The sequence below is a fragment of the Pelodiscus sinensis genome, chromosome 24, assembly GCF_049634645.1.
Source record: "Pelodiscus sinensis isolate JC-2024 chromosome 24, ASM4963464v1, whole genome shotgun sequence".
Classification (NCBI taxonomy): Eukaryota; Metazoa; Chordata; order Testudines; family Trionychidae; genus Pelodiscus; species Pelodiscus sinensis.
Window position 1 is genome coordinate 5,177,569 of NC_134734.1, and position 26,782 is coordinate 5,204,350.

Consider the following 26,782-nt stretch of genomic DNA (forward strand, 5'->3'; position numbering starts at 1 on the left):
GCCAGCAGCAAACCCGCTTTTATTAGCTTTCCTCTCAGCACACAGCAAAACCGTCACCTGCTGGCCAGGGAACTGCCACCCTCCGTGCCTGTTCTCCAGTGACCCTGCTGGGCCAGGCGCTCAGCACCCCCCTGTCGGGCCGGACGCTCCCCCACTCAGCCAGCCAGTGGGCCAGCTCACCCCACAGCCTCTGCTTCCACCCTGCTCCCCACAGAGCCTGCTGCTGGGCCACAGAGCATTCAGCCTGAACCCCTAACAGTGACCCTCCCCAAGGGGCGTGGCAGAGGTGCAGGTGCTGCTAGGCAGCTTATCTGGCCTGAGGGGAGCTGGCCAATTTGCCCGCCCCTGGCTCTGGGCTGGCTCTGCCCCAAGGTAGGGGCACGTGGGCTCCCAGCTTGTTGCCTTGGTTCAGGATGCTGTTACTGGCCCCCAAGGCCAACTCTAGACAGAGCAGAGCCGGGAGACCCAGAGCCCCTCAGCAGGGATGTCTGGGCGGCTGAGATACCAGCTGGGACACTGCGATGTCGACAGCCCTGGAGGGTGAGAGAGCACAAATTAGCACTGAGCATGCCCAGACAGCTCTGTGTGCTGGGCAAGCCAGCTGGGCGACTGCCCCATGTAACTCCCCATGGAGACAGCTCAGCTGATGCGGAGGTGCAACCAGCTCTGGGCAGGGCAGCTGGGCAACAGCTGCATATAATACCCCTGGAGACAGCCCAGCTGGCCCGGAGATGCAAGAGGGCATGTTTGTCTGAGTCTGCCCATGGGCACAGCTTGAGTCTGCCAGCTACCCTGCCCGCACCCAGCCCATGCCCCACAGCACCCCTAGTGTCATGCCAGGTTAGTTACCAGAGCTGGCTGCGCAGATTTTCCCGCTGGCCCCGCAGCAGCTGCAGCAGCGGATCCTCTTCAAACTCAGCACCATCCGATTCTGGGGGTGAGAGAACCCAGCTCACACCCCGCCAAGCCACTCCCATTCCTCCTGCCTTGCTCAGACCCACCCGTACCCCCTACACTGTGCCAGGCCCCTCCCATCCCTCCTGCCCTGCTCAGACCCACCCCTACCCCTACACTGTGCCAGGCCCCTCCCATCCCTCCTGCCCTGCTCAGACCCACCCCTACCCCTACACTGTGCCAGGCCCCTCCCATCCCTCCTGCCCTGCTCAGACCCACCCCTACCCCCTACACTGTGCCACTCCCATCCCTCCTGCTCAGACCCACCCACCCACACACACACACATCCCGCCAAACCCCTCCCATCCCTCCTACTCAGACCCCCCCACACTCCGCCAAGCCACGCCCACACCTCCTGCCCTGCTCAGACCCAACCATACCCCCCTACACTGTGACAGGCCCTTCCCATCCCCCCTGTTCAGACCCCCCCACACACCCCGCCAGGCCTTTCCAAACCCTCCTTCCCCACTCAGACCCATCCCTACCTCCCCACAGGCCCCTCCCATCCCTCCTGCTCAGACCCACCCCATCCAGGTCCCTCCAATCCCTCCTGCCCCCACTCAGATCCACCCCTACCCTGCTCAGGTCCCCCAAATCCCACTTGTCCTTGCTCAGAGCCCAGCAAGATCCCTAACCCCCAAGATCCAGTTCAGTTCCCCCTGCCCCCAGCTGCACATGCCTAGAACCCTCCCCAGCCCAGCACCCCTCCCCCCACACCTTGAAATGAGACCTCCCCACTGAGCCCCTCTCCCCCGCAGGTTGCCAGCCTCCCCCTCACCTTCCGCCTCCTCCAGCAGCTGAGCTGCCAGGTGCAGCAGCTGCGGGTGCTGGGAGCCAGGGGCCGGGAGTTCTGCTGCAGTGCCCTGCTCTGGAGGGGAGACGGCTCCCTGCCCTGACTGGTGTCCCTTGGTGGTGACCAGCGGGGAGAACAGCCTCTCAGAGATCACCTGGGAAAGAGAGATGGGGGGGGGGGGGTTAACCTGCCCTGCTCCCTGCAGCCAGCACCACCACCCCACAGCTATTCCCCCCCCCCCCGGCAGCACCCCCTGCTGGGAGGCCAGGTGCTCCCCCCACACACCCAATACCCCTCCCCCCCATAGCACCTTCTGCTGGGAAAGGAGCTCCCTCCACTGCCCGGGCCCCCCTGCTCCCCACAATCAGTACCCCACTGCAGCCTTGGGAAAAGCACTCCCCTCCCCCCTCGACAGTGATCCCTGCTGGGAAAGGTGCTTCCCCCCCGCCCTCCCACAGCCCCTCTGCTAGGAAAGGCACTCCCCTCCCCATCCCTCTCACAGCCAGCTCTCCCTGGGCACCACACCTGTCCCAGGGCACTGTGGAGAGGTGATTCTGCCTTCCTAGCCCTCCTCTTCTGGCTGGAGGCAGCCTCTGGCTTCAGGACAACTCTGCCTTGTGACAGCTCAGGCTTGGAAAGTGGCTGGGTCTCTTTAGATATGTGTTGTGCCTTCCTCCTGGTCCAGGTTCCCCGACGAGCATCCTGGGAGCCGGGCCCCTGCGCCGGCCCCGTTCCTCGCCTAGCATCCTGGGAGCCGGGCCCCTGCGCCGGCCCCGTTCCTCGCCAAGCATCCGGGGAGCCAGGCCCCTCCACTGGCCCCGTTCCTCGCCGAGCATCCTGGGAGCCGGGCCCCTCCACCGGTCCCGTTCCTCGCCTAGCATCCTGGGAGCCGGGCCCCTGCGCTGGCCCCGTTCCTCGCCGAGCATCCTGGGAGCCGGGCCCCTGCGCTGGCCCCGTTCCTCGCCTAGCATCCTGGGAGCCGGGCCCCTCCACCGGCCCCGTTCCTCGCCGAGCATCCTGGGAGCCGGGCCCCTCCGCCGGTCCCGTTCCTCGCCGAGCATCCTGGGAGCCGGGCCCCTCCACCGGCCCCGTTCCTCGCCGAGCATCCTGGGAGCCGGGCCCCTCCGCCGGTCCCGTTCCTCGCCGAGCATCCTGGGAGCCGGGCCCCTCCGCCAGCCCCGTTCCTCGCCGAGCATCCTGGGAGCCGGGCCCCTCCGCCAGCCCCGTTCCTCGCCGAGCATCCTGGGAGCCGGGCCCCTCTGCTGGCCCCATTCCTCGCTGAGCATCCCGGGCGCTCCACCTCTCTGCAGCTCCTCCTCCATCTCCCTCAGGCTGTGGTGTGCTGGAGGGGGTGGCAGCAGGTGCCAGCTGCCCCAGGAGGGAGACTGGCATGGGGCTCTGCCCCACAACTGGCTCCATACTCAGGAAAGGCACCTCCAGGGAGTGCCCCACCCCGTGGAGAAGTGTGGTGGGTCCTGGTGCCCACTCTGGGCCAGATCTCACTTCTGGCTGGGCAGCAGGTGCTGGGAATGTGGTGCCATCGCCACTCCGCCATGCCATCCCATCTGGCAGCAGCCCCGGGCCAGGACGTCCTGTGCACGCCCTCTCGCTCTGCAGGAGTAAGTGGAGAGGGGGGCTGAGGAAGGGGTATTGCCTGGAATAACGTAAGCGTTTCCACAGCTCCTGCCATTAAAAATACAAATGTTTGTGCATCATCACGGGATCATCCGTGACTTCGCTGGGAGACGCCCTGACGGGAAGCCTGGGAAATGCTCCATGCTTTGAGGCACTCTGAGCCAATGGGCCGGCCAGCCCCAGCTCACCAGGGTCTTGGGGACCGTTAGGAAGCACCCTCTGGAGCCACTCAAGGAGAAACCCGCTGTCGGCTGCTCCCCTGGAGTGGGAAGCCCAGCCTAAGGGTGCCATGCTGGACAAGGAATCACCTAGGCTATGTCTACACTGCAGAGTTTTTGAGCAAAAACTCGCAGAGCATCCACACTACAAGCAAGAAAAAGTACAGCCGAGCATCAGAAGACAGGGCTTTTTGCACAAGAGTTATTCTTCTTTCTATGAGGAATAAGCCTTTTTGCGCAAGAGCTCTTGTGCAAAAAGGCATGTGTGGATGGACAACAGGGGTTTCTTGTGCAAGAAACCTCTATTGGAAAAGGCACAGGTGCTCTGATGGCCATTCTGTGAATGGCCATTACAGCTTCCTTGTGCAAGAGCAACCATGGCAGTGTGGATGCGCTCTTGCACAAAAGCACATGGCAGCGTGGATGCGCTCTTGCACAAAAGCACATGGCAGCGTGGATGCGCTCTTGCACAAAAGCATATGGCAGCGTGGATGCGCTCTTGCACAAAAGCACATGGCAGTGTGGATGCGCTCTTGCACAAAAGCACATGGCAGCGTGGATGCGCTCTTGCACAAAAGCACATGGCAGCGTGGATGCGTTCTTGCACAAAAGCACATGGCAGCGTGGATGCGCTCTTGCACAAAAGCACATGGCAGCGTGGATGCGCTCTTGCACAAAAGCACATGGCAGCGTGGATGCGCTCATGTGAGAACATTTTGCGGAAGATCTCTTCCACAAAAAGTTCTTGTTCAAGAAACCTGAAGCGCAGACGTAGCCCCCATCTGGCCCAACATAACCTGACCTGAGAACTGCCCTGAAGAACCCCTTGAGCTGCGTGGGACGGGGGAAACTGTCATGTTTTCATGCCGATGCGTGCCTCAGTTTCCCCTGTATATAGCATGGCTTCTTGGCTGGGGGAGAGATGTGTGGAAGTGGGCCCATGTTTCCTCTGAATACTGGGTGTGTCTCAGCCTGCCCCAGGTGTCACTTAAGTGTGTCAGGGCAGGGGGGTGGGAAGGGGTTGTGATCCTCACAGAGACCTGGCAGGCTGAAGAGAAGGGCCCATGCTGTATTCTGGGAACTGATGGCTTGGAGTGCCAGAGCGGGAGAGAGAAGGGTCAGTCTCCCAGCTGGGGGGGGGGGGGGGGTGGAGCCCAGAGCTCTGGCAGGTACTCGAGTTCTGTGCTAACAAGCTCTGCTCTCCGTGTGTTCTCCACGACTAACCCGTGGGGGTGCAGAGCCTAGAGGTGCGAGCAGACCAGGGCTGAGTACGCCAAGGTCGGCCCTAGGAAGCACCAGCCAGAGGAGACACTGCACCAGACTGGGCTGAGCCTTCTTCAGAGCAGCAAGACGAACTCTGGGCACATTTGCTCTCAGGGTGGGCTGGGCGAGGAGACAAAGGGTGCCCGGGCTACTCCAACTGCCAGAGGCAGCTCTGCATCCATGGAAAATCCCAGAGACACGGCTAAGCAGGAGGCTGCAGCCCAAAGAGAGACAGCCCCGCCTCTCCACAGGGAGCGGAGCAGAGACCTGGCCCTGGGAGAGGATGGTGCGAGGTGGGGGCTGCCGGAGGGACCTGGCCAAGGGGGCGGGCTCACTCTAGCGTGGCTGGGCTTGGGGAAGACGCGCCTGTGTTTCAACTCTGAGCTCTCTGCACTGGCCTGAGGCCCACCCAGGCACCAGCCGAGCTCGATGGAGGAGCGGAGCGAGCTGCAGGCGCGGCGCTTCGCAGGGACTGTTCCCGTGTTCAGCCAGAGCACCCCCCCCCAATCTAAGAGCTGGGGGCGATGGGGTTCCTGGGTTACTTTACCCTCATCTCCTTCCCGGGCTGCCCTGCTGTAGCCCCCCGTCCCACCCATGTGCGGCGTCAGCACCCAGAAGCCCATACAGATGCTGGTGGACAGGTGAGTCTGTTAAGCTACAGACCCAGGCTGCACAGCCTACGGCCAGCTAACTGAGTGGCCCAGACTAGTCCCACTCAGCCTAGTTTCTAATCCCTGAGTCCTTCTCGGGTCCCCACCAATTTACCCCTCCTTGAGCGGCAGGCAGAGCTGGCCGGGGAGGCCCAGCGTGTGGGCTCCAGACAGGCCAGTGCTGTGGCAGGGCGGACAGGGAATACACTGCACAGGGGAGCCTTTCAGACTAGGGAAGGCAGGAGTGGGATGGTACAGGAAGCTCCCTGGCACAAGAGCTGGTGGGGGGAGCGCTGAGCAGGGCTCACACAGACGGCAGGGGGCCCAGGACGAAGGGGGGGTTCTTCGTGTCCTGCGTGAGTGCGGTGGTCTCAGTGCCTGTGTGTAATGAGGGGTGGGAAAGGATTTGCTGTTGCAGAGATCAGGTGTGACCTCGCCTGGCAACCTGGACCCTGGTCTGGAGATGGGGTCCCCAGCTTGGAAGGCAGTCGGCTCTGGCCAGTGGGAGGGGAAAGGGCAGAGGTGAGAGGGCCCAGGTGATCTGTTGACCTGGGACTGAAGACCGAGGGCTGAGGAGGGGCTGCAGGGAGGGGATAGATGGGGATGGCCTGGGGGGGGGGGGAGGGTCGCTGGGCTGGGAACAGAGAGCAGCCTGTGCCCAGCGAGACGGTGCTGAGAGGGGCCAGGCATGGGGGCCCTGAGAACTGCCTGTGCTGGGGTCAGAGGTGGAACCCCCTGGCCAGGAGGCACTGCAGGCAGAGATGGAGGCATTGCTCCCTCTGGGGTGGAGGCCCACAGGCAGGCATGCTGGAGGCACAGGGAGGTGCGGTCCCAGAGGTGTGAGGAAGCAGGTTTCCCCCTCGTTAGTGTTACCGCTGAGCGTGAGTACTGTGAGTGCCAGGGTTCCCTGCGTGATACACGGGGGAAACAAGGGTGTGTGATTTGTGCCGAGACCCTCAGAGTAGCTGTGGTGAGGTGGGCTTGGCCCCAACTGCCTGCAGTAAGCTCTGCCCCCCGCAACCTGAGCCCAGGAGGGGAATACCAGCAGGAAACACCTGCCCAGGGAAGGAGCAACAGGTGGGCATGAGGGGAGCCAGGCAGCTGGGAGCAGCTCAGTCTCAGCAGGAGGGGCAGAGCCTTGGCTCTCGGCTCCCCGCTCCCCCCGATGGATTTGACTGAACGCTCCTGTTCCCTGTGCTAACCAGCCATGTCCCAAGCTGTCCTGTCAACTGAAACACCCGCTGCACAGGATGGAGCTGAGCTTCCGGCTGTCGGGGGGGGGGGGGGGGAGAGGCAAGGCTCCCCACGTGGATGGACTCACTGTGGGGCACTCAGCATGGACAGGGATACTGAATGCTCCCAGCTCAGAACCAAGAAGCCCCATGCAGTGTGAGCCACTTGCCCTGACGACAGAGCTCAGAGAAGAGGCAACTACTCACAGAGCAGTTTCAGAGGGGCCCCCATGGCTCCATGCCAAGGGGAGAGAGTGGACCCCTGAAAAAGACTGCCAGCCTGTGAGTCCAGGACATGTCTTGGCTCCAGGGCGCTTTGATTTGCCCAGCACTTGGGGCAGGACAGCTGGGGATCAGCCACACACAATGCTGCAGTGGGGCAATTCACCCTGTACTGAGATTCAGCCACACAGACGGTTGTACCCCAAGCCCTGCTGGGAAATGCAGGTTCCCCGCCCCCCGGCCCTACTCGGCTCCTACCATCCTTGGACTCCAACCCAGCAGAAGCAGCGACGAGCCAGCCTGGCTTGCCTGCTCCATCTTCCGGCGCAATCGCCACTGGAACAGGATGTCGTCCTCTGGCCGAGTGGAAGAAGAGCACTGTGGGAAGCGGGCAGGAGGCCAGCAGGTGGAGGGCAGCAGCCGCCCTGGGGAAAAACAAAGGATGTCATGGGGGGGGGGAATGAGAGACAGGGAGCAACCCACCCTAGGGCCTAGAGAGCAAAGGCCCGATGTCTCCCCCTTTCCCCCCAGGGATGGATGGGAGCTAGCATCCCCTAGAGGATAGGCCCTGTGTCTCAGTTCCTACCTGAAGAGGGCTTCGGCAGGGAGAGCTGAGGGGGGCTGGGAAGCGCCTGGTCCAAGTCCGGGGTGCTGTGTGGGGGTGTGGAGCGCAGCCCCTCGGAGCTGACGGGGACAGTGCTGCTCAGGGAGGACTCGCTGCAAGAAGAGCAGGCAAGCTTAGAGGGCAGAGAGTTTGTCCACTGGGAGGCATCTTGCCTCTCCCTAGCGTGCAGGAGGGGCCAGAGGGATACCTGGTGGTGCCCAGCAGTGGGTACTGCAGAGGATGCTGTGTACATGGCAGGCCAGGCAGGGAAGGGGGTGCTCTGGGAGGATACCCAGCAAGGGAGTGCCCAGCCGGGGGTACTGCAGGGGATGTTTTGTACATGGCAGGCCAGGTGGGGAAAGGGGTGCCCCAGAGGGATACCCAGCAAGGGGAGTGCCCAGCAGGGGGTGCTGTGTACTCAGCAGGCTAGGCAGGGAAGGGAGGTGCCCCGGGGGGGTACCAGCCAGGGGGACAGGGCAATACCTTCTCAGCAGCAGCTGTGCGGCTCTCTCCTGCAGGCTGTGGGTGTCAGCGTCAGGTGACTCCAGCAGGGTGGTGTCTGAGGGGCTCCCCTAAAAGACATTGAGCACACAGTGCAGGGAACAACCCATGACCAGACCCTAGGAGGCTGGTAGCACCAGGGACTGTCCTTGCACAGAGCCAGCCAGGGCTCCCCAAGAAGGGCCGGGCAGGGTTCCAGGGGCAAAGGAATCCCCAGAGAGGATAGAAGCTCTGGGGGCAGTATCCTGGGATGGGATGACCCCCAGAGAGGACAGAGGGCCCAGAGCAGGAACTGCCAAAGGGATGTGGCCCATGGGCTGTCCAGGCCCAGACCAACTGACATCACTTTAAGCAGCTGGCTGCTCCCTGTGGCTCTCTGCTCCAGGTGCCAGAGGGGAGAGCAGAGAGCCACTGGGAGCAGCCTGGAACCATGGCTAGCAGGGAGACTGCCTCAGGATTCTGCAGGGCTCCAGGCCAAGAGCTGCCTAAGTAAGCGCCTCCTGGCCAGAGCCTCCCTCTGGCACCCACCACCCTCTCCCTCCCCCAACTCCCCATCCCAAACCTTCTGCCCCCTGCATCCCCTCTTACACCCCTACCCTGGCCCAGAATCCTTTCCTGCACCCCTACCCCCTCCCAGACCCTGCACTCCATACCACAACCCCCTCCTTCACCCAAACTTTCTCCCAGACCACACCTCCCCTCCTGCACCCCAGTCCCCTACTCTGAGAGCTCCCTTCTGCAACCAACCTCTGACCCAGACTCCACACCCCCTCTACAAAAGAGTGCTGCTCTTGACCATTTCCTAAAATCTCAGCGTGGCCCCATCAAAAATTATTGCCCCCTCCCCGGGTCAGGGTAATGGGAGAGGGGGGGATCCCCAAGCAGGTAGCAAGAGGCTGGGCAGGGTTCTGGGGGCTCCTCAAGCCAGCTTGTCCTCTCTCTAGCTATTTGGCTGCCCAGTGCCCCCAAATCTGCCCTCCCTGCAAGTGACATACTGACCTCGGGGCGCAGCGGGGGGCTGGTAAGTGCCCATCCTGGCTCCACCTCTTCCAGCTTGGCACAGTCTATAAGGAGATGGCCTGGATAAAGGAGGGGCCCGGGAACCAACCCGCTCCCCCCCACCAACATGCCTAGGATGCAGAACAGGGGAGGGATATGAACCCTTTAGTCTGAGTGCCCTTCCCCAAATGGGGGCCCTGACCTAGGAAGTGGGGGAGCCCTGACTGTGGGGTGGGGGAGTACCTGGCTTTGCCCTCCCTTTTGGGGTGGAGCTGACGGAGGGAGGAGCTGGCTCCAGCCACCAGAATTCTTTGTTTGGGTGTGCGGGAGGCATCTGGCGCTGGCTGCGGCTGCTCGGCTGCCCATGGCGGAAACGCTCTATGTATCTGTGGGCAAGGAGACAGTGCCAATGGCCACCTGCCCTGCCTGCAGTCAGGCCTAGAACCTGGCTCCCAGCCCCTCTTTCCCAACCACTAGAGCCCACTTGCCTCCCAGAGCTGGCCTAGAGCCCAGGAATCCTGGCTCTCATCCCTCCCCTCCCAAAGCCAGCCTAGAAGCCAGGAGTCCTAGCTCCTAATACCCACCCCCCTTCAACCACTAGCCCCCACTACGCTCCTAGAGCAGGCCTAGAACCCAGGAGTCCTGGCTCCCAGCCCTCCCTGTTCTAATCACCAAGCCCCACTGCTCTGGGAGCAACGCACTTGGCAATGATGGACTCTCTGTCCTGCTTTGAGGCTGGCGGGTGCAGGGGCTGCCCCAAGGCTGCTGTCTCTTGAGGCGTGTCAGGGGAGGTGCGCTCAGTTGAGGGCCACGATTCGGGAAAGGGGTCAGTGGAGTCCGAATCCAGGGCTGTCCCCTGACAGCTGGTGCCCTGCAGGAAGCTGAGATCTGGGGGCCTGGAGACTGCGGGCTCTGAGGGGCACTGTGGATGAGGGGTAACAGCAGGGACACCAGGTAGCAGGCGGACTGGGCTCAGGGCCTGAGGAGAGGGACAATGGAGAGAGATTGGGGTGTGACATGGGCCAGCCTGAACAGAGATTACACCCCCATCTCTCCCACAGTGCAGCCTCTTCAGCCTCCCTCCACACCCACAACACAATCTGGTGTCCCCCCTAGATGCCCCAACCCCCTTGTGCAGTCCCCCCCAGAGCCTGACTCAGCTCCCCTAAACCCTTCCCCAGCCTGACCCAGCTTTCCACAACCTCCCCACATAAAGCCTGACTCAGCTACAAAGTCTACCCCAGCTCCCCCAATCCCACCCACACAGCCTGACCCAGCTGCCCCATTTCCCCCCCCCCCGCCCCACACACACAGAGCCTGACCCAGCTCCCCTCAACTGTGACACTATTGGATTCGGACCATGCCAAGTGAGATATACTACATAAGCTCTCTGTAGCTATCTGTATTTGAAATTCTGAGCATTCGCTCTGTACTTGTATTGCAAGTGTTGGCTTCTGGGAGACCTCAGCAGGAGGCTTGGACAGTCCAGGGATGCCAAATCCCATTTAATCAGTTAACGGAGTAGAATTGTAACTGGTTAATTGCTTCAACGGGGGGCAGGGCTGGAGCAGCCCCTCTGTTGCAGGCTAGGACTGCTTCAGCCTGATTGGCGCTCCCTTCATCCATGGCAGGCCTGGGTGTACTGGAGTAGCCCCACTGCCTCAGTTGGGCAGAGGCTGCTCCAGCCAAGCCGGGCCACGGGTTAACCTCTGACATCCCCAGACAGCCAAGTGTGAAAGGGCAGCTTGTCAAGTACTTCATTGACATTCCTCCACAACTGGGGCCAATCCATAGCTGATGAGCTTTGCTGTGAACGTTCAGACCACCATGGAAGCTATAGCTGCTGCCAAATCACCCCTGGACAGGTGACAGGCTCACCTGATAAACTGTCTGGGGCTGAGTTTCACACTGTGGCTACGTCTAGACTGGCATGATTTTCCGCAAATGCTTTTAACGGAAAAGTTAAAAGCATTTGCGGAAAAGAGCGTCTAGATTGGCACGGACACTTTTCTGCAAAAAGGCCAATCTAGATCGCCATTTTCGCACAAAACACATCTGAGCTGTCTACACTGGCCCTTTTGCGCAAAAGCTTTGCGCAAGAGGACTTTTGCCCGAACGGGAGCAGCATAGTATTTCCACAAGAAGCACTGATTTCTTACATGAGATCGTCAGTGTTCTTGTAGAAATTCAAGCGGACAGTGTAGACAGCTGGCAAGTTTTTCCGTAAAAGCAACTGCTTTTGCGTAAAAACTTGCCAGTCTAGACATAGCCTGTGAGAACAACGGGATTCCCTCCACATGAGCAAGTATGTAAAGAGGGCCCTGAGGATTCCTCCATCCTTGTCTTTTTTTCAGCTCTGCACTTCTGAAGCAGCTTTGCTATGAACTGAGCCCAGAAGGACCTCCTAACAGAGAACTCACTCCAGAGAGTTATAGGACAGCAGATTACTCCACCTCAGCTCCAAGCCTGCCCCAGGCACTTTGCGGCTGGTGTTTGTGATTCAATTCCTTTCACATTTTTACATTCAAGCTGTACTTTCTTTTTTTCTTTCAATTAATAAACCTTTAGATTTTAGATTCTAAAACACAAGCCTCATGCTCTCTCTGAGGTAAGATCTGAGCTATAAACTGACCTGGGACTGGTCCTTTGGGATCAAGAGAATTTGTTCAAAATGGGTGAGATCTGTCTGTGTAAGACAGATGTGATGGCACAGGAAAGCCGAAGTATCAAAGGGAAGTGTTTGTATAACTTCTCGTTATCCAGCGTGGGAAAGAGAAGTGCTCTGTGTGGCTGGTTTGTGCGCCTCATAGTGGAGAGCCCCCAGTCTTGGGCTGTAAGTAGCCCTGTCTCTATTCAACTTGCTTCAATTTGACCCTCTCAGCAGTGCTCCCAGAAACCTCCTGTATCACACTGACCTCCCCGCACAGCCTGACCCAGCTCCTCCCAACTCACGAGCCGGCCCAGCCCTCGCAATGTTCCCTGCAGTCCCTACCCCAACCCAGCATCCACCTAAACTCTCCAACCCAGCGAGACCCAGCTCCCTCCTGCAGCCCCCAAAGCCTTCCCGTGCCCTTCCCCTCCGAACCATGCGTTGGTGCTGAGGGCCGGGTGGGCGGATGGGCGAGGGGTGGTAGTGGCTGCGGGCTGGGCTCTGCACGGCAAAGGGGCTCCCCTGGATGGAGAACAGAGACGCGCTGCAGGCAAAAGGGGAATTAGCAGGGCTCAGACTCCCCAGCACTCCCAGACCAGACAGCATTGCCCCGTGCTCCTCCTCCCCACTCCAATCACTGCGCCCCGCCCAGACAGCACCGCCCCCCCACTGCGCCCCCCTCCCCGCCCAGACGGCACCGCCCCCCCACTGCGCCCCGCCCAGACACCCCCGCCCCCCCACTGCGCCCCCTCCCCGCCCAGACAGCACCGCCTCCCCCACTGCGCCCAGACACCACCGCCCCCCCACCGCGCCCCCTCCCCGCCCAGACACCACCGCCCCCCCCACCGCGCCCCCTCCCGCCCAGACGGCACCGCCCCCCCCACTGCGCCCCCTCCCCGCCCAGACACCACCGCCTCCCCCACTGCGCCCCCTCCCCGCCCAGACAGCACCGCCCCCCCCACCGCGCCCCCTCCCCGCCCAGACGGCACCGCCCCCCCCACTGCGCCCCCTCCCCGCCCAGACACCACCGCCCCCCCACTGCGCCCCCTCCCCGCCCAGACGGCACCGCCCCCCCCACTGCGCCCCCTCCCCGCCCAGACGGCATCGCCCCCCCCACTGCGCCCCCTCCCCGCCCAGACACCACCGCCCCCCCACTGCGCCCCCTCCCCGCCCAGACGGCACCGCCCCCCCCACTGTGCCCCCTCCCCGCCCAGACACCACCGCCCCCCCACTGCGCCCCTTCCCGCCCAGACACCACCGCCCCCCCCACTGCGCCCCCTCCCCGCCCAGACACCACCGCCCCCCCACTGCGCCCCCTTCCCGCCCAGACACCACCGCCCCCCCCACTGCGCCCCCTCCCCGCCCAGACACCACCGCCCCCCCACTGCGCCCCCTCCCCGCCCAGACGGCACCGCCCCCCCCACTGCGCCCCCTCCCCGCCCAGACACCACCGCCCCCCCACTGCGCCCCCTCCCCGCCCAGACGGCACCGCCCCCCCCACTGCGCCCCCTCCCCGCCCAGACACCACCGCCCCCCCACTGCGCCCCCTTCCCGCCCAGACACCACCGCCCCCCCACTGCGCCCCCTCCCCGCCCAGACACCACCGCCCCCCCACTGCGCCCCCTCCCCGCCCAGACACCACCGCCTCCCCCACTGTCCCGGGGCGGGGCCCTACCTAGACTCCATCTAGAACCAGCCCCCGGGCCCGCCACCCCCAACCGAACTTGCCGCCCCGGCTGTCGCCTAGCAACGGCCGCCGGGCACGCCGGGTAAAGCCGCCCGGGTCGGGCCGTGGCGTGTCCCATAAGGCACTGCGCCTGGTGGGATTTCCCTCCCCCCTTCGCTCAAAATGGCGGGCCAGGCGTCTGTGGGCGGGTCCGGACTACGCTTCCCGCGAGGCGCAGGCTCCCAAGGTGCCCCGCGCCTCTTTTAGCGCGCTCTGAGGCTGAGGAAATGCTTTGACTACAACTACCGTGAGGCAGTGCGCCAGGGACTCCCATGGGGCAGTGCGCCGCAAGTCTCCGTATCGCATAGCCCATGAGCCGTAGAGCCCTTTGCCCACAGCTCCCGTCGTACTCCTCCCGCTCGAAATAGCCGCATGCGCGACACTTCCCAGGAGGTAAAGCGCGGCCCGCGGACACGAGGCGGACTACAGTACCCAGCGTGCCCTGCCAGATTCTCTGGGCGCTAATTGGATGTCGTCTGATGATTGGCGGCTCCGCTCTCCAGTGAGAGCGGAGCAGAGGGTTGGGGCCATCGTCACAATCGGGCAGTTCCTAGGAGCACCAGCAGCGGGTGCCGGAGGGAGGTGAGAGCCGGGGGCTGTGAGGGGCAAGAGGGGCTGTGGGGGGAGGGGCGGAGTGTGTGAGGGGGTGGGTCATTGCGGGGCGGGGTATGTGAGGGGCAGGAGGGGGTGGGTCATTGCGGGGGGGGTGGGGCGGGGTATGTGAGGGGCAGGAGGGGGTGGGTCATTGCGGGGGGGGTGGGGAGGGGTATGTGAGGGGCAGGAGGGGGTGGGTCATTGCGGGGGGGTGGGGAGGGGTATGTGAGGGGCAGGAGGGGGTGGGTCATTGCGGGGGGGGTGGGGCGGGGTATGTGAGGGGCGGGAGGGGGTGGGTCATTGCGGGGGGGTGGGGAGGGGTATGTGAGGGGCAGGAGGGGGTGGGTCATTGCGGGGGGTGTGGGAGGGGTATGTGAGGGGCAGGAGGGGGTGGGTCATTGAGGGGGGGTGGGGAGGGGTATGTGAGGGGCAGGAGGGGGTGGGTCATTGCGGGGGGGTGGGGCGGGGTATGTGAGGGGCAGGAGGGGGTGGGTCATTGCGGGGGGTGTGGGGAGGGGTATGTGAGGGGCAGGAGGGGGTGGGTCATTGAGGGGGGGTGGGGAGGGGTATGTGAGGGGCAGGAGGGGGTGGGTCATTGCGGGGGGGTGGGGCGGGGTATGTGAGGGGCAGGAGGGGGTGGGTCATTGCGGGGGGGTGGGGCGGGGTATGTGAGGGGCAGGAGGGGGTGGGTCATTGCGGGGGGGGTGGGGAGGGGTATGTGAGGGGCAGGAGGGGGTGGGTCATTGCGGGGGGGTGGGGAGGGGTATGTGAGGGGCAGGAGGGGGTGGGTCATTGCGGGGGGGTGGGGCGGGGTATGTGAGGGGCGGGAGGGGGTGGGTCATTGCGGGGGGGTGGGGAGGGGTATGTGAGGGGCAGGAGGGGGTGGGTCATTGCGGGGGGTGTGGGGAGGGGTATGTGAGGGGCAGGAGGGGGTGGGTCATTGAGGGGGGGTGGGGAGGGGTATGTGAGGGGCAGGAGGGAGTGGGTCATTGCGGGGGGTGTGGGGCGGGGTATGTGAGGGGCAGGAGGGGGTGGGTCATTGCGGGGGGTGTGGGGCGGGGTATGTGAGGGGCAGGAGGGGGTGGGTCATTGGGGGGGGTGGGGAGGGGTATGTGGGGGCAGGAGGGGGTGGGTCATTGCGGGGGGGTGGGGCGGGTATGTGAGGGGCAGGAGGGGGTGGGTCATTGCGGGGGGGTGGGGAGGGGTATGTGAGGGCAGGAGGGGGTGGGTCATTGCGGGGGGGGTGGGGAGGGGTATGTGAGGGGCAGGAGGGGGTGGGTCATTGCGGGGGGGTGGGGCGGGGTATGTGAGGGGCAGGAGGGGGTGGGTCATTGCGGGGGGGGTGGGGAGGGGTATGTAAGGGGCAGGAGGGGGTGGGTCATTGCGGGGGGGGTGGGGAGGGGTATGTGAGGGGCAGGAGGGGGTGGGTCATTGCGGAGGGGTGGAGCGGGGTATGTGAGGGGCAGGAGGGGGTGGGTCATTGAGGGGGGGTGGGGCGGGGTATGTGAGGGGCAGGAGGGAGTGGGTCATTGCGGGGGGGGGTGGGGAGGGGTATGTGAGGGGCAGGAGGGGGTGGGTCATTGTGGGGGGGTGGGGCGGGGTATGTGAGGGGCAGGAGGGGGTGGGTCATTGCGGGGGGGGTGGGGCGGGGTATGTGAGGGGCAGGAGGGGGTGGGTCATTGCGGGGGGGGTGGGGAGGGGTATGTGAGGGGCAGGAGGGGGTGGGTCATTGCGGGGGGTGGGGAGGGGTATGTGAGGGGCAGGAGGGGGTGGGTCATTGCGGGGGGGTGGGGCGGGGTATGTGAGGGGCGGGAGGGGGTGGGTCATTGCGGGGGGGTGGGGAGGGGTATGTGAGGGGCAGGAGGGGGTGGGTCATTGCGGGGGGTGTGGGGAGGGGTATGTGAGGGGCAGGAGGGGGTGGGTCATTGAGGGGGGGTGGGGAGGGGTATGTGAGGGGCAGGAGGGGGTGGGTCATTGCGGGGGGGTGGGGCGGGGTATGTGAGGGGCAGGAGGGGGTGGGTCATTGCGGGGGGGTGGGGCGGGGTATGTGAGGGGCAGGAGGGGGTGGGTCATTGCGGGGGGGGTGGGGAGGGGTATGTGAGGGGCAGGAGGGGGTGGGTCATTGCGGGGGGGTGGGGAGGGGTATGTGAGGGGCGGGAGGGGGTGGGTCATTGCGGGGGGGTGGGGCGGGGTATGTGAGGGGCGGGAGGGGGTGGGTCATTGCGGGGGGGTGGGGAGGGGTATGTGAGGGGCAGGAGGGGGTGGGTCATTGCGGGGGTGTGGGGAGGGGTATGTGAGGGGCAGGAGGGGGTGGGTCATTGAGGGGGGGTGGGAGGGGTATGTGAGGGGCAGGAGGGAGTGGGTCATTGCGGGGGGTGTGGGGCGGGGTATGTGAGGGGCAGGAGGGGGTGGGTCATTGCGGGGGGTGTGGGGCGGGGTATGTGAGGGGCAGGAGGGGGTGGGTCATTGGGGGGGGTGGGGAGGGGTATGTGGGGGCAGGAGGGGGTGGGTCATTGCGGGGGGGTGGGGCGGGGTATGTGAGGGGCAGGAGGGGGTGGGTCATTGCGGGGGGGTGGGGAGGGGTATGTGAGGGGCAGGAGGGGGTGGGTCATTGCGGGGGGGGTGGGGAGGGGTATGTGAGGGGCAGGAGGGGGTGGGTCATTGCGGGGGGGTGGGGCGGGGTATGTGAGGGGCAGGAGGGGGTGGGTCATTGCGGGGGGGGTGGGGAGGGGTATGTAAGGGGCAGGAGGGGGTGGGTCATTGCGGGGGGGGGTGGGGAGGGGTATGTGAGGGGCAGGAGGGGGTGGGTCATTGCGGAGGGGTGGAGCGGGTATGTGAGGGGCAGGAGGGGGTGGGTCATTGAGGGGGGGTGGGGCGGGGTATGTGAGGGGCAGGAGGGAGTGGGTCATTGCGGGGGGGGGTGGGGAGGGGTATGTGAGGGGCAGGAGGGGGTGGGTCATTGAGGGGGGTGGGGAGGGGTATGTGAGGGGCAGGAGGGGGTGGGTCATTGCGGGGGGGTGGGGCGGGGTATGTGAGGGGCAGGAGGGAGTGGGTCATTGCGGGGGGTGTGGGGCGGGGTATGTGAGGGGCAGGAGGGGGTGGGTCATTGAGGGGGGGTGGGGAGGGGTATGTGGGGGCAGGAGGGGGTGGGTCATTGCGGGGGGGGTGGGGCGGGGTATGTGAGGGGCAGGAGGGGGTGGGTCATTGCGGAGGGGTGGGGCGGGGTATGTGAGGGGCAGGAGGGTGGGTCATTGCGGGGGGGGTGGGGAGGGGTATGTGAGGGGCAGGAGGGGGTGGGTCATTGCGGAGGGGTGGAGCGGGGGTATGTGAGGGGCAGGAGGGGGTGGGTCATTGAGGGGGGGTGGGGCGGGGTATGTGAGGGGCAGGAGGGAGTGGGTCATTGTGGGGGGGGTGGGGCGGGGTATGTGAGGGGCAGGAGGGAGTGGTCATTGCGGGGGGGGGTGGGGAGGGGCATGTGAGGGGCAGGAGGGGGTGGGTCATTGCGGAGGGGTGGAGCGGGGTATGTGAGGGGCAGGAGGGGGTGGGTCATTGCGGAGGGGTGGAGCGGGGTATGTGAGGGGCAGGAGGGGGTGGGTCATTGCTGGGGGGTGGGGCGGGGTATGTGAGGGGCAGGAGGGGGTGGGTCATTGCGGGGGGGTGGGGCGGGGTATGTGAGGGGCAGGAGGGGGTGGGTCATTGCGGGGGGGTGGGGCGGGGTATGTGAGGGGCAGGAGGGGGTGGGTCATTGCGGGGGGGTGGGGCGGGGTATGTGAGGGGCAGGAGGGGGTGGGTCATTGCGGGGAGGGGCGGGGTATGTGAGGGGCAGGAGGGGGTGGGTCATTGCGGGGAGGGGGCGGGGTATGTGAGAGGCAGGAGGGGGTGGGTCATTGCAGCACTGTCCCCCACTGCAAGCTTGGCCAGTTCTGGCTCTGCTGTTCCTTTTGGTAGCTGGCTCACGTTCCCCAAGGAAATGTGCCCCAAATGAAAAAAGGTAGTGGTGCCAACTGCAAGGAGCCAGAAGCCCTGAAATCCTGACGATTGTCCAGGGTTTGAGCAGTCCTGAGGCAGAAAAGCATCTGCAAGATCCAGCCCCCTTCCCTCCCACTCTGTTTGGCTTTGGGCTTGCACCTTTCCCTGAGGTTTTGTCCACTTCAGTGCATCTGCTGGAGAACTTGGCTTACTCTGCACTTGGCCCATTTCAGTTTCTCTGTGTGGCTTTGCCCAGCGGCTAGAAAAACAGGCCAAAGAAAAGCTTTGCCCAGTGGCGGGTTGGGCGGTCAGTCCATCCTTGCTGCTGTTCCTCAGGTGTTGAGCACACCAGGCTGGCTCTGACCTATCTGGGGCTTCTGAGGGCCAATGAAGTTTGTCGTTTTTGAAAAATCTGGCAACTGGATTCATCATGAAAGGGTCAGGACCAGTGTTCCCTCCAATGTTTTATGTCTGTGTGTGGAATTACTTTTGTTATATGCACCATATGGAGGAGACAATTATGGCACACACTCACAGGTCACGCCCACACTTGGCCCATACCGTCCCTGGGCAGAACCCACTCCAGTGTGACAGCCCTTTATCTGCAAGTCCTCTCTCTCCCTGGGGTCTGCCCCTCTGTCTCCTGGGACAGTGATTCTAGAGGCCTTCAGCAGACCTGTCTCTGCTGTAGGCCCCCAGGGCCTCCACTCCCAAAGGGAATAGTTCAGCCCTGTTCTCCAGACCAAAGCAACTCTCAGTGTAAAACAGGAGGGTTTATTGAACACAACAAAGGGACCCTCAGGCCTGTAGGCCTGGCCCCTCTCAGCCCAGCATGTCTGAGTCTCCCCTGCAGCTGAGTGGGCTCTGCCTAAACTCTCCCTTTCCAGTTCAGAAGCTCCCTTCTTCCAGCTGAGTCCCCTCCGCAGCCTTTGTCTTCAGTCCAGAAAAATAGGGTTGCCTGGGCCCCTCTGCTCTCTTCTCCATTCTTTATTCTCTCTCCCCCCAGCTCCCCACTCCCCACCCCGCTGGAACAAGCTGAGCAGGTCACCCAGGTCTTGTTTCTGCAACCCATTATCCTCCCACTGGCCAGACCTGGCTCTGCCCTCCGAGCTGGGCCTGCCAGTCACTGGGGTCTCCTGTACTGTCCCCTGTAACAACAAACTCCCTCTTCTCCCCTTGTTAAACCAGTAACACCCAGGGACGCTGAGTGCCTCCTCTGTGCGTGCAACCTCTTTGCACTTCCCCACTCAGTCACACAAGTCATTCTACACAGGGACAGTGTGTGGCAGTGATAAGGCTGAGGAGGTGTAATTGGGGGCTTTGGGCTGGGGCAGGTAGTTGGGGTACAGGAGGGGGTGAAGTCTCCAGCGAGGATGTGGGCTCTGGAGTGGGCTTGGGAATGAGGAATTTGGGGAGGGGCTGAGGCCTGGGCTTGGAGTGCAGGAGAGGGTACAGGCTCCGGTCTGGGGGTGGGGCCAGGAATGAGAGATTTGGGGTCCAGGTGGTAGTCTGGGTTGGGAGGGGTCAGGTGGGGGGCTGGGGCTTGGGCTTACCTGGGTGGTTCCTGGCCTGTGGTGCTAAGGCAGGCCTGGTGCATGCCTCTTGGGGCACCCCTCTGGGCCCCAGAAGCAGCCAGCATGTCCAGCTCCAGGGGATGGGAGGGGCATGAGGCTCCACTGTGCACCATGTGCACTGCTCTCACCCCTGTGCACCACAAGAACCAGCCAGTGGGAATGCGCAGCTGGTGTAGAGCCTCCCCCCGGGACCTGCTACTTACTGCTTCCCTGCCAGCCCAGCACAGAACTGCCCTGGCTGCAGCAGCTCTGGGCTGGGGCTGCGGGAGGGTCACCTCTCCCCCGACTGTGGCAGCTTCGGGGCTGGGGAGAGGCATCTCTCTCCACTGCAGCCCTGAGCCCCCTGGTGGGGCTTAACAGGAGGTTGTGGAGCTTAGAGGGAGGTTAGATCAGGAGACCAGGGTTTTATTGCCCCCTCCTTGCCCCCTGAGCCAAGATAGTACCCAGGAGTCCTGACTCCCAGTTTCCCCCAGCTATAACCCATCAGCCGCCCACCCTGCTCTCCATGCCTGTGTCTCTGTAGCTCGCTCTCTGATGCCCGACCTTTCTCCACAGGGTTCCTGGCTCCTGTCACCATGCTGCCTACGAAGGTGGAAACCGAGAAGCAGGGTGGGTTCTATACCCCTGTGGGTCTGCCTGGAGAACACTGGTGATACCAGATGGCAGGGCGGGCACCCCCCAGCCATCTATGCTGAGATTCCAGCTTCCCCCCCAGCCACGCCCTGAAAGACAATCCCACCCCACAGCTACACTATGCCCAGTGGCTGATTCATTCTAAGACAGCCACAGAGCCTGTGCCTTGTAGGGCAGGGTGATCATGTGGGTGGTGTTGGGGGTTGGGTGCTGGTCCAGTCACGGTCTGTCCCCACTTACCCTGTAACCCGGGTATCTTTGCTCCCCATGCAGCCTGGGATGTCCATAGCTAGCCTACAGGTCACACCGCGAGTGTGTGCTAGGCAGCCCTGGCTCAGCAGCCTGTCTGCAGCCCCACCAGCAAGCTGACCCCAATGCATTCCCCATCCCTATTTCCCCCGGAGACTTCTCTGCCACATTGTTACCAGATTTGCCCAATACTTTGGGGTATGCTCATTTATCAGGGTTACCCTTATGGGACTGGGGGAAAGTTGACAGTTCTATCAGTGTGCTCTTGGTGCTTACTTGGGCTCTCATATGAAGCTGAATTCTCCCTGCTGCCAATTCCCCCTCCCACTGGAGCTCTCCTGCAGGAACTAGGTTCCTCAGGATGGGGTTCTTCCCACCTTAGCAACACACACAGACACTCACACCCACTAACAGAGCACGTCTGAGAGGACTGGGTACTCAGCACTCACAAGCTGACCCCTTCATATGTCCCTGGACTCAGCTGGCTGGGTTTCACAGCAATGCCACACTGCACCCTCCTGTGCCTTTGGACTCCGTGGGCTGGATTAAACAGTACTTTAAGCTGCCATCCTCATAAGCCCCCAGGTTCAGGACCCCCTATCCCCACTTTCACACCACAGTCATTCACTGGTAAACCACACGATGAGCAAACCCCACAGGATTTTGGGCACTACAGGGATCTTTTGCTTGGGTACAAGAAGCGTTGTTGCAGAGCGAATGGGGAAGCCAAAACAACACCCCTTAAGGAAGAGTGAGCAAAAGAGAAAGAAAGAGAGAGAAGCAACCATCTTAACAGTGAAAGTGATTTATTTCTGAGTAGTGAATAGATATCAAAAAGTTACAATATTAAATCTAAATTGAAACTGATTACAAATGTTAGGTAACCATATAACAGTTTACACAGGGCAGGGTCAGGAGGCTATGCTTAGAGAGATAGTTGAGAGATAGTTGAGAGAGAGAGAGAGAGAGAGAGAGAGAGACACCTCACCACTCCACGGAGCTTGCACTGATCGGGGTTCCCAGATGATGATGGTAGCCGGGGGTCCAGAGGGCAGGAGAAAAGCAGGACAGAGCCCCCAGCACGATCAGACAGGAGATGAAGAAGTCTCAATGGAACTGATGCAGTTTAAGTCCAGGTATCAGAACAGTTTTCTTGGGGCAAGGATAGGAGTTTTTATAGGGATAGTTCAAAGAGAAAGAGGAGAGACAATAGAGACTGATCACCCCTGGTTATGGGTGATGTTCCTTGAACGAACTCACAATGCAACTAGGCAGTTTCAGTATTTTAGGTGTCAATAGGATCATTACTAGAATTGGTCTGATAATGACTAATTTGGGTGTGAGCAGGCCTAGGTTCATTAGCATCTGGAGCAGGGATTTCCCATCAGGCAGTGCTTCTCTGCTTTCGGTGTCCCATAGTTCACTGCGGTTCCTGCCTTGGAAGAGCTGCTTTCCATTCTGTATGCTAATGAGATGTCCCTCTGTTCCATCTTTAATGCAAATGAGGCTGGGGTGTTTCCTTAATTTTATCACCCTGGTCTGAAGCAGTTTAGGTGTGTCTTCCCCGGCCTTTTCATTGCTTTGTCTTTGATTCTAGCAGAGGCCTGAGGGAGGGGAATGGTTTTCCATGACTGTCACTCCCTGGCTCCCCAAGAGCACAAGGCTGACAGGTGACCATGTTCTTGTTTCCCAAGAATCACAGGGCTAGTGGGTAACAACATCCAGCCCTTTCCTGGCCAGTTCAAAAAATGCTGTTCCTCTGCTTCTTAAAAGATACCCCCAGTTTAACTTCACAGGGGTGGCTGCACCTGCTGTTTAAAACAGTGCTAAGTTGCCTTGCAAGAGTAAGGCCCATTTATGAACAAAAGGGCACAGTAAGCAGTGCCAAGGAAAAACAATCAAGTCAGAAAAGAGAACAGGCAAAATACAAGTGAGCACGTGTATCAATCTAGATACAGCCAGTGTTCTAGCACGTGTATCTGTCTAGATGGTCTCTCTGCCCGCTTGCTCCTCCCAGCCTCAAGCAGGGCTATCACAAAAGGGCAACATACCAGCTTCCCTTCTTGTTTTTGGTGCAAGATTTTTACCTGAGCATGTTTCTCATCTGTATTCAGTTCCAGGGATGGCCCATGGTGCAAGGACCCCTCGTTCTCAGCTTGCAAGAGCTCTGATATCTTGTGCCTAGTAATGGGTGCCAGTGATAGCCTCTGTCCTTGTCTTGTATCATCAGACCTTGTTCCAAATATCAGGAGGACCTTAGACTGTTCATCCGTTCCCGTGGGCTTCCCATCCTGGGCTGGTATCTATGTAATTGGGCCTGCCCTCGGTTCTGGTCATACCTTGCTTCATGTCTTGGAAGGCAGGGAGGTCTTTCTCCCCCTGGTTTTACCCAGGCTGTATGGCTCCATGAATCATCACCTTGTAGTGGTGGAGAGGCTTGTGTGTTCCAATAACCCCCAACAGCAATGCTGCCTGGAGTCACGGGCTCCCTCAGGGTCACCTATGGTAGAGCGGCCAAGAGTGAGGTTCCAAAGTGGGATCCAAGAAGTCCTCAACGGCAGAGCAGAGGGAGGATACCTCACAATGGAATTGAAACTTGTGTAATGTTACAGTGGCTGTGAAGGCGGATGAAGGCTGCAGCAGATAGAGGATCTCCAGTCGTCATGGTGCCCATGCCACTGGTTTCAAGCCCTCTGTCTGTCAAGGACACTGTGATGACTGTTGTGCACCAGTTTCCCCACTTTAAAAGGAGTCCCGCACAGGCATCTTCCAGTTTTTGGGAAAACAACACCTGCACAAGTCAGAAGTCTGGTGACAATTGGCGAGTAGCAATGGGAACAGGACAGTGAGATCTGGAGGTTCCTAGTCACAGACCGACACACAGGCAGTGGAGGTGCGATTCAGTTGTCTTGCTCGAGGCAGGTCAACCATCTTGGCTGTTGCACCAATGACTGAGCAGTCTTTACCCACTCTGTTCACCCCGTGTGAGGAGGAAGCTAGAAAAAGTGCCCTAAAAATAGTCTTGCCTCTTTTCCTCCTGACTGGATAGTTGCATCCAGCAGGATCACCACCCCAGCAGATGAAAATGTAAGAAACTTTTCAGCTTTGGAACCTGGAACGTACATACCCTGATGGACAGCTCAGCTGTCATTGCTCATGAATTGAATTGGTTTAACTGATTCAATTGCTGTCTTGTCTTTATTTCTGTCTTGTCCAAAACTAGAAGAGCTGCTGAAGGTCAGGTGAGGGGGAGAAAGGAGGATACAGCTACTTCTGGAAGGGAAGATCTTTAGCTGAACCTCGATTGCATGGAATAGGCTTTGCTCGTTAGGTGCCTCTCTAAGCTGCCAGTTGGCATCAATGAGCGGCTTATGACGCTCCGATTGAGGCTCCAACAGGAAACTATTGTGAGTGTCTAGGCACCAACAATGGATGCCAATGAGGATGTAAAGGAACGTTTCTACTCTCAGCTGGAAACCATTTTATCAGAGATCCCTAAAGAAGATCAGATCATTCTTCTGGGGATTTCAATGCACATGTTGGACAAGACTCAGACCTGTGGAAAGGAACAATTGGGAAAGAAGGAGTTGGCAAAAGCAACTCAAATGGAATCCTGCTCCTGACCAAGTGCGCTGAACATGAACTTAGCATCACGAACACCCTTTTTCGACAGACGGACATGTTCAAAACAGCTTGGAGACCCCAATGTTCAAAGCATTGGCACCTTCTCGACTGTGCCTAGTTCATGCTCGAGATTGGAGTGATGTACTTCTCACGAGCAGTGCCAAGTGCTGATTACTGCTGGACTGGTCATTGCCTCATTCGATCCACAATGAACATTAAGATGGCTCCCAAAGGGAGGCTGCAAAAGAAGCAGATCGGGCAAGCTGACAGTTCAAGAGCTGAAGGACCCCATTAAGCGTGACCACTTCCATGCTGTCTTAGAAGAAAAGTTTCTATCAGAGTTTCCAGAAGAGATTGAGGAACATTGAAGCCAGCTGAAAGCAGCAATTATCTACCTGTGAGGAAACCATTGGCAGCTTCCACACCAGACAGCATCAAGACTGGTTTGATGAGAACAATGTTGAAATCGAGTAGCTCATCAATGAGATGAGAATGGTGTAGTAAGATGAAGCCCTGAAACAAAAGCCCATGTAGCACAGGCCTGGTTTGAAGCCTGAGGCCTAGCGAACAGTGGACAAACCATGGGTAACACAAAGCAAAGCTAAGCTGTGAGCAGGCAGCAGGCCCCAGCTCACAGAACTTGGCACGAACAGGGCTGAGGGTGCAAAACACTAATTGGTAATAGGCCCAGGTGTAGAACAATAATTGGTACTGGTCATAAGTTGAAAATATATGGTACCACCAGCTCGCTAAGACAGACCTTGGTACCCACTCCACACAGATACAGAGCCAGGTTCAGGACAGGGTCTAAAATGACAGCACGATGGGAGATGATCTAATCAAACCACGAGGTGATGAGTGGTATCTAAGAAGTGTCAGAGGGAGGCAACCTGACATGTAAGTTGTTTGTATCTGTATATAAAATGGTGTCTTGGGGGGGCAGTCTTTGGATGACCTAGGTGGCAATGGAAATTTCCCACTCATTGAGTCATTTCATTGTTATGGGATACGTATGCATAGTGGTTCAGTAGCCAATGACAGTTATGACAGCAATAAACCTGGCCTGGCACCTTGGATCCTTATCTGATTTGTGGTTTTTGGAGGCTCTCTTGGGATCTGCTGTGGATACTGAGTGCACAAGTCGATACGGCGCACACCACCGAGCACAGCCACAAGCAGCCTTCTGGTTATCATTATCGACGGAGCGAGAGACCCGTGAAGACACCTCAGCAGGAAAACTTGACCCCGCCTGACTAACTGCACCTGGCACTTTGTGCTTGGCAAAATGATATAAATTGCAAGACAAAGATATAAATCACCATGCAAGGCAGAAGTCCAACATAAAACCAGAGAACTCAAGAACAACTGGGGGACTGAGAGTGCAAGAACTCCAACGTTTTGTGGATACCCATAATACAAGTGGTTTCTTTAGTGCTATGAAGGCTGTTAATGGCCACCTTGTTGTGGCTTGAACCCCCTTCACTCAAAAGGATGGAACCTCACTTTTGAAGGACAATGAAGCCATTGGTTTTTGCTGGAAATAACATTTTGAAGATCTTCTTGATGAAGTTCTTGAGCAAATCCCCCAATGACCTTCTAGGGATGAGCTTGGAGACCCTCCCGATTTGTATGAGGTATACAGTGTCATCAAGCAGATGAAGAACAACAAGGCAGGAGGTCAAAATGGGATCCCCGCTGAAATCTTTAAAGATGGTGGACCAGAGTTAATGTGGCTGCTTAGCCTTAAAATCTCAATAAAGGAGGAGATACTCAGTAAAATGAGAGATGCCTTGATTATTACCCTCTTTTAAAAAGGGGATAAAACAGACTGTGGAAACTGTCGTGGTATCTCCCTCCTTGCTGTTGCAGGCAAAGTTTTGGCATTGGTCCTTGCAATCCGTCTTCTGCCCCTATCAGAAGAAATTTTACCAGAGTGCTTTCCGACCATGTCGCAGAACTGCAGATAGAAGCTTCATTGCACGGCAGCTGCAACAGAAGTGTCGGGAGCAAAACCGACCATTGTACATGGCTTTTATTGATCTAACTAAAGCCTCTGACTCAGTGAATCGTGGTGCCCTTTGGACTGTATGTTTGGATGTCCTGATAAATATGTCAGTGTCCTAAAGTTGCTTCATGACAACATGGAAGTGACTGTTCTAGCAGCACGGTCTCCCAGAGTGAACCTTTCAAACAGGGCTGTATCATCGCCTCAACCATGTTTGTGGTCTTTATTGCTGTCCTTTTCGACCTAATTTCTGGGAAGCTCCCAGCTGGCGTTGGAATCATCTACGGAATGGATGAAAAGCTGTTTAGGCTTAGCAGGCTGAAAGCTAAGAGTAAGATTCCCATCGCATCTGTCGTGGAACTTCAGTCTGCTGATGACAATGAAGTTTTTGCTCACTCTGAGAGACCTTTAGGCATCTTGAATGTTTTTTCTGATGCCTATATGTGTCTTGGTCTCACCCTCAAGGTCAAGAAAACTAAAGTGCTCCATCAGCCCTCTCCAAATAAGGTACCATGCGCCCCGTCTGTTAAAATCAATGGAGGGGCACTGGAGAATGTCAATCATTTTTTCTACCTTTAGAAGTTATCTTTCATCCACAGCAGATATTGATGTAGAAATCCAATATCGTCTGAGCTGTGCCTTTGCTCGTTTATGGCACAAGGGTTTTGAAGATCATGACATTCAAAC

At 59.9% G+C, this 26,782-nt stretch overlaps 2 protein-coding genes across 13 annotated transcripts in view; one reads left to right on the forward strand and one right to left on the reverse strand.

The window, feature by feature from the left end:
- PROSER3 (proline and serine rich 3) lies at positions 1-13,826 on the reverse strand. 9 transcript variants are annotated; one of them, XM_075906966.1, is made up of 13 exons: positions 13,397-13,594; positions 12,157-12,265; positions 9,773-10,050; positions 9,315-9,457; positions 9,072-9,136; positions 8,055-8,143; positions 7,554-7,684; positions 7,226-7,392; positions 2,577-3,430; positions 2,273-2,486; positions 1,733-1,901; positions 850-931; positions 1-533 (listed from the first exon to the last, which is right to left on the reverse strand). In XM_075906966.1, exons 1-13 carry the CDS (start codon positions 13,405-13,407, stop codon positions 476-478), a joined length of 2,370 nt encoding a protein of 789 aa, XP_075763081.1. In that variant the 5' UTR covers positions 13,408-13,594; the 3' UTR covers positions 1-475. The 9 variants fall into 9 exon arrangements, with proteins under 9 accessions (XP_075763081.1, XP_075763082.1, XP_075763079.1 ...); XM_075906967.1 differs by having other exon boundaries at positions 2,273-3,430; positions 12,157-12,243; positions 13,397-13,595; XM_075906964.1 differs by having other exon boundaries at positions 2,273-3,430.
- Positions 13,746-26,782, forward strand: part of LIN37 (lin-37 DREAM MuvB core complex component) — a 21,625-nt gene continuing 8,588 nt past the window's right edge. For 2 of the 4 annotated variants that reach the window (XM_075906977.1, XM_075906980.1), the window contains exons 1-2: positions 18,008-18,032; positions 20,140-20,193. In XM_075906977.1, coding sequence (XP_075763092.1) covers positions 18,023-18,032; positions 20,140-20,193 — 64 coding nt within the window. In that variant the 5' untranslated portion in view covers positions 18,008-18,022. Of the gene's footprint in view, positions 14,053-18,007; positions 18,033-20,139; positions 20,194-26,782 lie in introns of those variants that run through there. The other 2 variants (XM_075906979.1, XM_075906978.1) reach the window with 2 other exon arrangements.